Below are 13,323 nucleotides of genomic sequence, written 5' to 3'. Positions count from 1 at the left end.
GAATAACTGCTTTTTCTTGATGCTTAGCTTCTGGGATGCTTTGCTTATGGGATGCATGCAACCCCACACATGCGTGCACCCCTTAGAATATTTCTAAATATATAGTCCACACTACAGGCTCAGGAGAGATGGATTGTGGGACCTGGTTGGGGATAATTTGGCAGCTGGGGCCAGCATACCAGGGGATGGTTAGATGATCAAAGACATTGGGCCTGGCTACATCTATTTGCTATAGCACCTTCCAACAGATACCATCTAGACTGACCCCAGTCATGGATATACAACAGTGAGTATTAAGTACAATGCAACAAATGAATTACACCAATGATTTAGCAGGCACATTAAGATATGTTGCTAGATGGTAAAGTGGCAGATGAAAGACAGTAAACAGCAAGCAGAGACGAATACCATTACAGGCTGCTTGCTGATATAGAATAGAATGAACACATGCAGGAGTTAAATCAAATTATTGTCAAATTATTAATATTACTAGAGGTGTGCCCGATGCTATCACATCGGGAGGGAAGTATGTGTGTGGGGTGTGTGTGTGTGAGTATGTGTGCGTGTGTACTTGTGTGTGTGTGTGAGTACATATGTGTGTGCATGTGTGTACTTACATGTGTATGTGTGTGTCGCAGCTGCCTGCCCACCCACCTCCGTGCAGTCACAGCCAGCAGGAAAGAGGGTGGTTTGGGCCTGTGCTGGAGATGTGAGTGTGTGTGTGTGTATGTGAGTACATGTGTGTGTATATGAGTACGTGTGTGTTTGTATGTGAGTACGTGTGTGTGTATGTGAGTGTGTGTGTGTATGTGAGTGTGTATGTGAGTGTGTGTGTGTATGTGAGTACGTGTGTGTATGTGAGTACGTGTGTGTATGTGAGTACGTGTGTGTGTGTGTGTATGTCAGTATGTGTGTGTATGTGAGTATGTGAGTGTGTGTGTGTATGTGGGTATGTGTGTCTGTATGTGAGTACGTGTGTGTGTACGTGTGTGTGTACGTACATGTGTGTGTATGTACATGTGTGTGTGTATGTACATGGTGGGCAGGCAGTGGCGGGTCCGGCGCGGGGTCCGGCGGCGTGGCCCGCAGCGGCGGGTCCAGCGGTGGGGGGGTCCAGTCCTGGCGGCGGCCAGCCGGCAGGAAAGATCACGGCTTGCGGACTGTGCTGGAGATGGGGTGCGGCGCCACCAGAGGGCGCCCGCACCCCATCTCCAGCACAGGCCGCAAGCCGCGGTCCTTCCTGCTGGCTGTGACGGAGGTGGGTGGGCAGGCAGTGGCGGGACCAGCGGCGGTGGGGTCCTGGCGGCGGCCAGCCGGCAGGAAAGATCACGGCTTGCGGCCTGTGCTGTAGATGGGGTGTGGCGCCACCAGAGGGCACCCGCACCCCATCTCCAGCACAGGCCACAAGCCGCGGTCTTTCCTGCCGGCTGTGACGGATGTGGGTGAACAGGCAGCGGCGGGTCCAGCAGCGGCGGTGGGGGGGCCGGCGATGAGGCGGGGGTCCCGACGGTGTCCCGCTGGTGGTACTGTGGTAGGGCCTGGTACCACCAGCGAGTGCCATACTAGAATACCCATCACTCGGGTATTCTAATATGGCGGTCGGCGTACTTCCGGTGCGGCGCGGTGGATTGTGGGATTCGGGGACATCCAGACGTAAGTGGATGACAGACAATTTAAGGCAATTATATATATAGATGTCTATAATAATAATTATTATTATATAAATTACATTCTCTGTATTTTATAGATGTAGTTACGTTAACATTTCCTTAAACAGGCAACAAAAGAATTGAGAACTTTGCACAAAAATTCCTCTAATGAATAATTGCTAAATGAGCTGAAATAAAACATTTTCTTATACAGTTTAGACATTTTACTATGTGCTTTTGACATCGTGGTGCTTTTGCGTCTGAGCCTTGACATAACAAGGATGCTGTTCTTGTGTACGTTTCAGAAGTATGGAAATGCTGGCTGGTGACAATGTATATTTCAGAAGTCTGTATTTGCATAAGCAAAATATATTGTAAAATAGGTGAAAACATGCAAAGTATTCATCTTCATGTGGATTACTAATTTGTGCAATGACTCATAGCAGTCTGGTGAGCTAGAGGTTAATAGATAAAGCATCCTTAGAAGTGTTCCAGCTCTAGTCATACATGGTGGGAGGGAGATTGTGGATAGAGGGGGCTGCTGCTTACAGAGAAAAACTTCCTGAAGTTGACAGGACAACGTGGTTTGCTATACAAGGCACTGGTAGGCAGCTATCTCACCGAGCAGACACTAAGCAGGGTTCTTCATTTACTATTCACAACGATGGCGAAAAATGTTATCCTACTATTCCTATTGAGCTGGCCTACCTTTACCCCCATAGTAATGGCCACTCACCTGAACATACCTGAGAAACGTCACCACAAGGTGCAGCATGGACACTGCAGCTACACCTTCCTCCTCCCTGAACTTGACAACTGCCACTCACCCCCATCTGACTACCAGGTCTCCAACTCCTTACAAAGGGATGCACCTGCCCAGGATGACCACCACTGGCCCATTAACAGGATTCGGGAACTTGAGAACATTATGGAGAACAACACACAGTGGCTGCAAAAGGTAAGAGCTGAATTTATACATCTCAGCTAAAGAATAAGAACTTGCACACATACACGACTTGGAGGTCAAATTTTGCAATAAATAATATTAATAAATGGGAAGTCGGAAGTGTAGATATATAAAAATAAAGATTATTATTATTATAATAAAGATTATTATTATAAGTGTGATAAATCTGCACACAAAAATGCACTTAAAAATGGACCCTTACCGGAAAAAAACATATTGTCATAGATGCTCAACCAATTTCATGGCGGCGTTTCGGACTCCAGTTTGCAGGTGGCGTATACAGTAGCAGTACGCATAATAGCACTATGGAATAAAGCGAATTCCTGTGTGGATCTGCTACAATTATGTGTTGCACATTTACTGAGAATTTTCTGCGCATATTCGCCTGCAGAAAATCCACAGTATAATAAAATACCAGCTGAAAGTAACGTGGTGCTGAAATAAGAGTCGCACAGTGTCACCTCCTTGTGCAGAATTTCACTTTGCGATGCATTTTTTTCATGGAGTATCTGCAGAAAATTTGGCGCAAAATTCATAGATAACATGAAGATTTTCTGCAGATTTGGATGGAGATAAGCTGCATATACACTGCTGAAAAATCGGTATCAAATGTGCTACATGTGAAATACCTAATGGGGTTTTGCTTTTCTACAATAGGAACTCGGGGGCAGATTTGCTATTTACTATTTATTATTACTCCGGAATTCTGATGTACAAGCCATGTGTCACATTTTATAGGGGTTTTATTCCGTTTTTGCGCCTCACAACACTTTTAGTCAGTTAGTAAATGAAGTCACATACAGTATATCAATAGAATGCACCTTTAGTTATTTTAACAATGCTGTATCTGGATGTCAGTCAAATTTATGACCGCTTTTTCATGCGTAAATCAAGTCCAGTTGTTGAACAATGAGATCATAGGGAGCTACAGATTGAAACAAATCAATGAATTACATCCTACGTTATGTATGTCCTAAAGTTTCATCTGGCTGGCTTGGCTTCTAGAATAATGCAAGGGGTAACTTTTGCTATGATTTAAAATCACAGAAAATATAGTTATTTCGTACAAGCTGAAGAGCCCGGCGCTGCCCGGGCATAGTAACTAACTACGGTTAGTTATAACAAATTATAATGATTATATACATACATATATAAAGCTGAGTGTATAGCCCCGCCCACTCCGCATAGCCACATTCACTATAATATCCCACATCATCCCATCAGCCAGTGCTACCGGACTACTACCCCTAATATCCCACATCGTCCCATCAGCCAGAGCCCCCGGACTACTAATATCCCACATCATCCCGTTAAAGCCACCATACTACTACCCCTAATATACCACATCATCCCATCAGCCAGAGCCACCGGACAACTACTGCTAATATCCCACATCATCCCGTCACACACAGCCACCATACTACTACCCCTAATATCCCACATCATCCCGTCAGCCAGAGCCACTGGACTACTACCCCTAATATCCCACATCATCCCATCACAGCCACCATACTACTACCCCTAATATCCCACATCATCCCGTCAGAGCCACCGGACTACTACCCCTAATATCCCATATCATCCTGTCAGCCAGAGCCACCGGACTACTACCCCTAATATCCCACATCATCCCGTCAGCCTGGGGTCAGAACCAGAGCTCTGAGTGGAACGGTCCTAACTTCCATACCGGGGATCCCTTTAAGAAAGCCTGGGATCAGAACCAGAGCGCTGAGTGGATTTGCCCAGACTTGCATACCAATGATCCCTTTAATAGAACCTTGGGGTCAGAATCAGAGCACTGAGGGATTTGCCCTAACTTCTGTACAGGAGATCCCTTTAGGAGATCCTGGGGTCAGTACCAGAGCATTTGAAGGCAATTGCCCTGACTTCCATATCGGGGATCCCTTTAAGAGAGGACTGGGGTCAGTACCAAAGTGCAGATTGGATTTGCCCTCACTTCCATCCCGGGGATCCCTTTAAGAGGGGCCTTGGGTCAGAACCAGAGCGCTGAGTGGATTTGCCCTAACTTCCATACTGCCGGGATCCCTTTAAGAAAGCCTGGGATCAGAACCAGAGCGCTGGATGGATTTGCCCTGACTTGCATACCAATGATCCCTTTAATAGAACCCTGGGGTCAGAATCAGAGTGCTGAGGGATTTGCCCTAACTTCCATTCAGGAGATCCCTTTAAGAGAGCCTAGGGTCAGTACAGAGCATTTGAAGGCAATTGCCCTGACTTCCATATCGAGGATCCCTTTAAGAGAGGCCTGGGGTCAGAACCAAAGCACTGGATGGATTTGCCCTGCCTTCCATACCGGAGATCCCTTTAAGAAAGACCTGGGGTCAGTACCAAAACACTGAGTGGATTTGCCCTAACTTGCATACCATTGATCCACGGGAGGGGGTGATTCATTTCTGTCATGTGCTCTGTGCTCCTTTCTGGGGGGGGAGACAATAGCTGGGAGCTTATGTTCCTGGGGATGCTAGATTTCTCCCACCATGTCAGTGTCTGCTGAGGTGTTGTCAAGTGGGAAAACTTGCTCATAGCAACCAATCACAGCTCAGCTACTTTTAAACAGCTCTGGTGAAATGAGAGATGCTTAGTGATTGGTTGCAAAGAAAACTGTTGATCATAGCAACCAATCAGAGCTGAGCTTCTTTTGAACAGCTCTGGTGAAATGAAAGATGCTTCGTAATTGGTTGGTGATACACACATTCATACATTCATTTTTATATAGAGAGATTACAGACTTCCAAATTGAGATTCTGGTTTCTCTTTTATCCTAAGTCATATTGCAAGGCTTGTCAAAGGGTATATATTGACTTTATGATCTCCGCTACTAATAGGTGCCACTAGAGTTTGTCTCTTTTCCTCTCTGAAGAGACATTTTGCATATTTAATTTCCCAGAGGATCATGCATGGCTTATAAGTCTCCTCAAACTGACACGCCAGGCCTGGCTTGTCACTCTTCACAAGGAGAAACGATAACCCTTAGACCTCATATTGCACAATCAAAATTGTATTTTTTTTTATATATATGATATTTATATCTACGATATTTCCATATTTACACATAGAATATATCTTGGGAGGTATAAAGTATTAGTAATATTACCATAAATACATATTTTGCAATGTTTTACAATCTGGCTTTGTATTAATGGAAAGTGTGTGTGATACAGAGCAGATGACAAGAAACAAACATATAAACTGAGAGTTTTCTGGTTTCTGCCAATGCTGATTGGTAGATAGCTATTTACAGACTGTTTAGTCTATCAACGGAACCACCCGGCCATCCAAATCGGGAGGAAGGCTGAAAAGGGGACATCATGCCTGCCTGACTATTTCCTATTTAAAGTGGTATTCTCAAATTGGAAGTTGAATAATCCTTAGAAGAGGCTCTAAATTCAGGGAATGGAGCTCAGCAGGGAATTTTCAATTGTATTGATAAGCGCATTCTGGATCTCAGCTCCATTCATTGTCCGCAACAGGTAGAGAGAATTAGTAGAGCTGAGGTCAAGCATGTGCACCCCATTCAATTCAAGGAGTCTCATCAGTGGGGCTCCAAGCAGTTATATTTACTAATCCTAAGAAGAGAATACGTTTCAATTCTGGGAATTCCCTAATACCTAATATACTATGAAAATAATTGTATCTGAGAAATATGCTGATCATATACTGTACATAACTAGTGGTCATGTACTGACGACTTCCACTTAATGGTGGCGTAATCTAACATGTCCATGCACAATATATATTACACAAATTACCCAAAGCTGAATGTAAAACATGTCAAATAAGCTGCAGTAAGAGCAAGAACTGTGCTCTTTTCAGTGGAAACCTTTGCAAAATCTGCTTCTCAAAAACAGTCTGAATATACATAACTGATACGGTTAGCGTATGTTCACACAATGCAGATTTGCCTGTGGAATTTTCTGCGCAGATTCTTCCTCTCTTGGCAAAAAACGCAGTTAAAAATCCGCACATTTTTTATGCGGATTTTCATGCATTTTTTACATCCGGATTTGTTTGTGTTTTTGTAAGCTAAATAAAGATCTATTATTTAACAAAAAAAAAGAATTGCAATGTAATTTCTTTGTCCAACCTCTTCTTTTAAATACTCCATTGAATACCATAATATCAGCACATACCATGTTCACATATAATGTACACAAAACAAATATAAGTGAATATCTATAGATAGATATATGTATAGATAGATATATCTATGGATATAGAATAAAAAAGGAAAGCAGCACAGAAAGATGAAAAAAAGTGGACTTTATTTCCCAATGGCGTGGCGATGTTTCGGATATAGTATCCTTTCTCAAGCCTTGCTGGAAACCATTGGATTACTGGTTGGGAAAACTTTGCACATCATCTGAGGTAATATTTTGGTGCTGTTCCAATTTTTTTCTTTGTATATCTATAGATAGATAGATATATTTATAGATAGATATATCTATCTATAGATATATCTAAAGATAAATAGATAGATATATCTATAGATAGATAGATAATACCAAGGCAGATGTTTAGTAATGGTACATAAAGAGTTAAATAAAGACACACACACAAAATCTGCATTAAATGCAAAATCTGTTTAATTTTAAAAATAGGGAAAAAATGTCATGGGCTCCCTCGCAATTTTTAAAACCAGAACAGGGAAAGCCAGCAACTGGGGGAAGATGTTTATAGCCTGGGAAGAGAGTAATACCCATGGATCTTCCCAGGCTATTAATATCAGCTCACAGCTAAAGTATATAATTAGCCTTTACTGGCTATTAAAATAGGGGAGCCCCCCAAAAAATGATGTGGGGTCCCCTTATAATTAAAAGCCAGAAAAGGCTATGCAGACAGCTGCAGTCTGATATTTATAGCCTAGGAAGGGGCCATGGATGCTGCCCCCCAGCTACAAATATCAGCTCTGAGCCACCCCAGAAATGGCGCATCTCTAAGATGCACCAATTCCGGCACTTAGCCTCTCTCTTCTCACTGCCCCATAGCAGTGGCATATGGGGTAATAGTTGCGGGGTTGATGTCACCTTTGCATTGTAAGGTGACATCAAGCCCGGCTTAGTAATGGAGAGGCGTCAATAAGATACCTATCCATTACTAATCCTATAGTTAAGGGGTTAAATAAAGACACAGAAAAAATTATTTTAATGAAATAAAACACAACAGTTTCCCATACTTATTATATGCCTAATCCCAGCGACGCCCTCGATCAGCTGCAAAAAAAATAAAATAAACCAACATAAATACTCCCTGTTCCAACGTAATCCATTTAATAACAAGTGTCCCACGATGATCTCCACTCTAGAGCTCTGTACACTGGATCTCCTAATGTGACAGCTCAACACGGGAGATTGTCGTAAGACAATCGTTAATAAATGGATTACGTCGGAACAGGGAGTATTTGTGTTGGTTTATGATTTTATTTTTTTTGCAGGTGATGGAGGGCATCAGGGTTTAGCTGTATGGTGAGTATGTGTACTGCATGTGTGTATGTGTTTTTTTTCTTTTACTATTCAACACAGTAGCCGGATGATGGGACTACTACTGTCCCATCATTGGCTAATGCTGTCACTGTAGCAGACATAGCCGGATGGGACTAGTAGTCCCATCAGACGATGCCTGCCTACACACAGACCCACACACACACACAGCTGCGCACATACCCGCAGACCCCCGCAAACACCCGCACACATACACACAGACACCTGCACACAGACCCTCACACATTCTCCGCACACACATAGTCTCTGCCCACACACATAGTCTCAACCCACACACTCTTTCTCCTCCGATCTGCAGCATTTCTCGCAGGCAACTCTGCAGCAAAGCCGCAAATCTTTTTACACCTGCAGTTTTCCTGCGAATTTGACTGACTCAATGGAAGTCAATGGGTCCAGAAATGCTGCAGATCCGCAAAAAGAATTGACATGCTGCGGAAAATAAAACGCTGCAAATCTGGCGGATTTGTGCAGCATGTGCACAACAATTCTGAATTTCCCATAGACTAACATTGATTGTGCACTACACTGCAGATTTGATGCAGTTTCGCGTGTCCAAAAACGCTGCGGATCTGCATCAAAATCCGCAACTTGTGCCCATAGCCTTACAGAGCTGATAAAATCAGCATCACTATCGCCCATGCTAAGAGCACTAATAATAGTAACCATACACTAGCAATTTATCAGAGTGACACAGCTCCAATCCATTTGCATTATCCATCACTTGTTCTCATGGACCTCGAGTTATCTATGTTACTTTTTCCTGCAGTTTGTAATACTTATGTCATTCACCAAGGATGAATCTTTTAAATATTTTATTTGATTAGACACATGCCACATCACAGTCAACTGTTACACTTTTTGAAAGATTTCGTTTAGCCGGATCTATATTTCTTACATTCTACATACATTCTATACTAAAAAGCTATTTTCTTAAATTGGAAGTGAAATTTGGAAAATACGTCTCCTTTTAGACATTAGCTGGTTGTCTAAGAGGAACTGTCAACTGCTGATTTCTAAGGGGGTAATCACTACAAGATGTGCATGGCAGCTGTTTGTAGCTTGGTAACTACTGATATCCAAATGTTCAAAAGGCTCATAGTAATGAGATGTGTTAATGGGAGCATTGCTGGTGTGAATTGTTCTCTGTAGCACTTTTGCTGTAAAAATAGCATTAGTATTATATTATTCATAATGTCATGACATGACAAGGAGAGAGGAGCAGTGGTGTCCAGTGTTACATACGCTGTCCTGGATCCATGCCATGTATTGTAGAAAAATATTTAGAATAGAGAGTCCTCAGTGGTTGATACCTTTTAATGGCTAACTGAAAAGATGGTAACAAATTGCAAGCTTTCGAGACTACTCGGGTTTCTTCATCAGGCAAAGACTAATACGAATCTCAAAAGCTTGCAATTTGTTTTCAGTCAGCCATTAAAATGTATCAACCACTGAGGACTCTCAATTCTAAATATTTTTCTATCTACTGGCTAACCCGATACAAGGATATATATCTTTCCTGCCATGTATTATGGCATTATTCCCCAATGCTTTAAATGCAGACCAGTGGATGTAATGACACACACCGCAGATGTCTTGTTCCTTATGTACTTGTACCATTATGTGAACATACAGTATACAGGTGCTTCTCACAAAATTAGAATATCAAAAAAAAAGTTAATTTATTTCAGTTCTTCAATACAAAAAGTGAATCTCATATATTATATAGAGTCATTATTAACAGAGTGATCTATTTCAAGTGTTTATTTCTGTTAATGTTGATGATTATGGCTTACAGCCAATGAAAACCCAAAAGTCATTATCTCAGTAAATTAGAATAATTTAAAACACCAGCTTGAAAAATTATTTTAAAATCCAAAATGTTGGCCTACTGAAATGTATATTCAGTACATGCACTTGTGGCACTGCTGAGGTGTTATGGAAGCCCAGGTTGCTTTGATAGTAGCCTTCAGCTTGTCTGCATTGTTGGGTCTGGTGTCTCTCACCTTCCTCTTGACAATACCCCATAGATTTTCTATGGGTCTAAGGTCAGGCGAGTTTGCTGGCCAATAAAGCACAGTGATACTGTTGTTTTTAAACCAGGAATTGGTACTTTTGGCAGTGTGGACAGGTGCCAAGTCCTGCTGGAGAATGAAATTTTAATCTCCAAAAAGCTTGTTGGCAAAGGGAAGCATGAAGTGCACTAAAATTTCCTGGTAGATGGCTGCATTGACTTTGGTCTTGATAAGACACAGTGTACCTACACCAGTTGATGACATGGCTCCCCAAACCATCACAGATTGTGATTACTTCACAAGAGACCTTGGAAATCAAGGTCCCAGAGTCTGGAGGAAGAGTGGAGAGACAGACAATCCAAGCTGCTTGAGGTCTAGTGTGAAGTTTCCACAATCAGTGATGGTTTGGGGAGCCATGTCATCTGCTGGTGTAGGTACACTGTGTTTTATCAAAACCAAAGTGGGCGCAGCCATCTTCCAGGAAATTTTAGAGCACTTCATGGTTCCTTCTGACAACAAGCTTTTTTGGAGATGGAAATTTCATTCTCCAGCAGGATTTCGCACCTGTCCACACTGCCAAAAGTACCAATACCTGATTTACAAGCAACAGTATCATTATACTTGATTGGCCAGCAAACTCGTCTGACCTTAACCCCATAGAAAATCCATGGGGTATTGTCATAGGAAGATGACAGACACCAGACTCAACAATGCAGAGGAGCTGAAGGCTGCTATCAAAGCAACCTGGGCTTCCATAACAACTCAGCAGTGCCACAGGCTGATCGTCTCCATGCCACGCCGCAATGATGCAGTAATTGATGCAAAAGGAGTCCCGATCAAGTACTAAGTGCATTTACTGAACATACACTTCAGTAGGTTAACATTTAAGATTTTAAAATCATTTTTCAAGCTGGTGTTATAAAGTATTCTAATTTCCTGAGATAATGACTTTTGAGTTTTCATTGGCTGTAAGCCATAATCATCAATATTAACAGAAATAAACACTTGAAATAGATCACTCTGTTTGTAGTGACTCTATATAATATGAGTTTCACTTTTTGTATTGAAGAACTGAAATAAATTAACTTTTTGTTCATATTCTACTTTTGTGAGATTCACCTGTACATAGTCTCCTTTATTATGTATATTGCCGTATCTTATTGTACAGTGCCCTCTCTTGTTATGTACAGCACCGTCCCTTACATATTGGATTATATGGAGCCCTGTTTTTCATTACATATCATCCTCTCTTGTTAGATGTATAATGCAATGATGGCTGATGGATCATGGGAAAGCTTCTTTTCTAATGGATGAGCAGATGGACTGGTAGTTTGGTCACCGTCTCCTCCATCAGCAGTCATTTTATATCTAACAAGAGAGGGGACTATGTAATAAAAGAGGGCGCTGTGAATAACAAAAATAACAAGAATACACTATGTAAGAGACATCACTGTACATAACAGCAGAGGAAGCTATATAGTAAGGGATGGCATCATAAAAAGTGACTACAATATATCCTGAGGGATGGCACTATACATAATAAGCATTTACACTATATACTAAGGGACTGTGTTAGACATAATAAGCGATAACAACATCTTCCTCCACGTCCCCTTGTTCCTAAATCCATTATCAATCCATTATAAATCCCCTTTCCTCCCATCCCAATCCCCCACACCCCTCATCCCTCCGCATCCCATTATTGTCCTCTCCCCCACCCCAACCATTGCCCTCATCATTGCTTTCTCCCCCACCACCTCCATCATTGCCTTCTCCTCCAACACCCCCATCATTGCCATTCACCTCCTCATCACCCCATCATTGCCCTTGCCACCATCATTGTCCTTTCCACTACCACCCCATCATTGCTCATTCCACCACCTCCATCATTTCCTCCTCCCCCACCACCCCCATTATTGCCCTTTCCACCACGACATCATTGTCCTTTCCATCACCACCATCATTGCCTTTTCCCACCACCCCCATCATTGTTTTCTCACCCATCACTCCATCATTGTCCTTTTCACCACCTCCATCATTGTTTTCTCCCCCGCTACATCATTGCCGTGTCCATCACACCATCATTGCCTTCTCCCCCACCACCCCAACATTGCCCTTTCCACCACCTCCATCATTGCCTCCTTCCCCACCACTCCATCATTCTTTTCCACTGCCACCATCATTGCCTTCTCCACCACCACCCCCATCATCATTTCACCATCATTTCCTACTCCCCCACCACCCCCATTTTTATTGCCCATTCCACTGCCACCATCATTGCCCATTCCACCACCTCCATTATTTCCTCCTCCCCACCACCCCACCATTGTCCTTTCAACTGCCACCATCATAACTTTCTCCCCACCACCCCATCATTGCCCTCTCCGTCACCCCATCATTGCCTTCTCCCCATCACTGCCCTCTCCTCCACCTACACACACAGCACCATTCACCTCTCTGCTCGTTCCCCGCAGTGACACACACACACTCACCTCCACCTACACACACAGCACTCTTCACCTCTCTGCACGTTCCCCCACAGCAACACACACACTCTTCCATCTACACACACAGCACCATTCACCTCTCTGAATGTTCTCCTGCAGCAACACACACACAGCACCTCTCACCTCTCCGCATCTCTCACCTCTCCGCACACTCTCCCGCAGCATCACCATTGCCTGCAGCTTCATCTCTCTAGCACAACAGCAGTGCTGAATGATGATGTCATCCAGCCATGCTGCTGACTGTGTGAGAGAAAGGAAGTGCAAACAGGGAGCAGGATACATTCCTGCAGCTCCGCATCGCTGCCATTCTTGTAGGCAGCGGAGCTGCAGGGATCACTCCCTGCCCGCTGTACATGAGGGCAATCTGGCCAGGGCCCCCCGTAGCCTCAGGGCGAGATGAACAGGCCAGATTGCCCTCATTAATAGCCATCCTGCAGGGGCCCCCCTCCACCTCTGGGCCCCGATGCAGCCGCACCAGCTGCACATGTGGCATGTCCACCCCTGATTTCTATAATACGGCTACAACATTTTCCTGTGAGTACAAAGATGTTGGGTATCTTTTGAAATTCTAATTTGCCAGTTTTGTTGAAGTTTCACCAAAAAATCAATTTGCTGTGAATAAATTTGCCCTGTATATGAATATGACAGATTAATGAATTCACAGTCACA

General features: G+C 43.2%; 1 protein-coding gene across 1 annotated transcript in view; it reads left to right on the top strand.

Annotated features, from left to right (window-relative positions):
* Window positions 1-2,185: 2,185 nt before the first annotated feature.
* LOC141075680 (angiopoietin-2-like) overlaps window positions 2,186-13,323 on the top strand; it is a 152,608-nt gene continuing 141,470 nt past the window's right edge. The window contains exon 1 of the mRNA XM_073562789.1: window positions 2,186-2,607. Within this exon, the coding sequence (XP_073418890.1) occupies window positions 2,314-2,607 (294 nt within the window). The 5' untranslated portion in view covers window positions 2,186-2,313. The remainder of the gene's footprint in view (window positions 2,608-13,323) is intronic.

The sequence above is a fragment of the Dendrobates tinctorius genome, unplaced genomic scaffold, assembly GCF_039654945.1.
Source record: "Dendrobates tinctorius isolate UK_male_01 unplaced genomic scaffold, ASM3965494v1 ptg000015l, whole genome shotgun sequence".
Classification (NCBI taxonomy): domain Eukaryota; kingdom Metazoa; phylum Chordata; class Amphibia; order Anura; family Dendrobatidae; genus Dendrobates; species Dendrobates tinctorius.
Note: the sequence above shows the minus strand (reverse complement) of the source record. Positions and strands in the feature narration are given on the sequence as shown.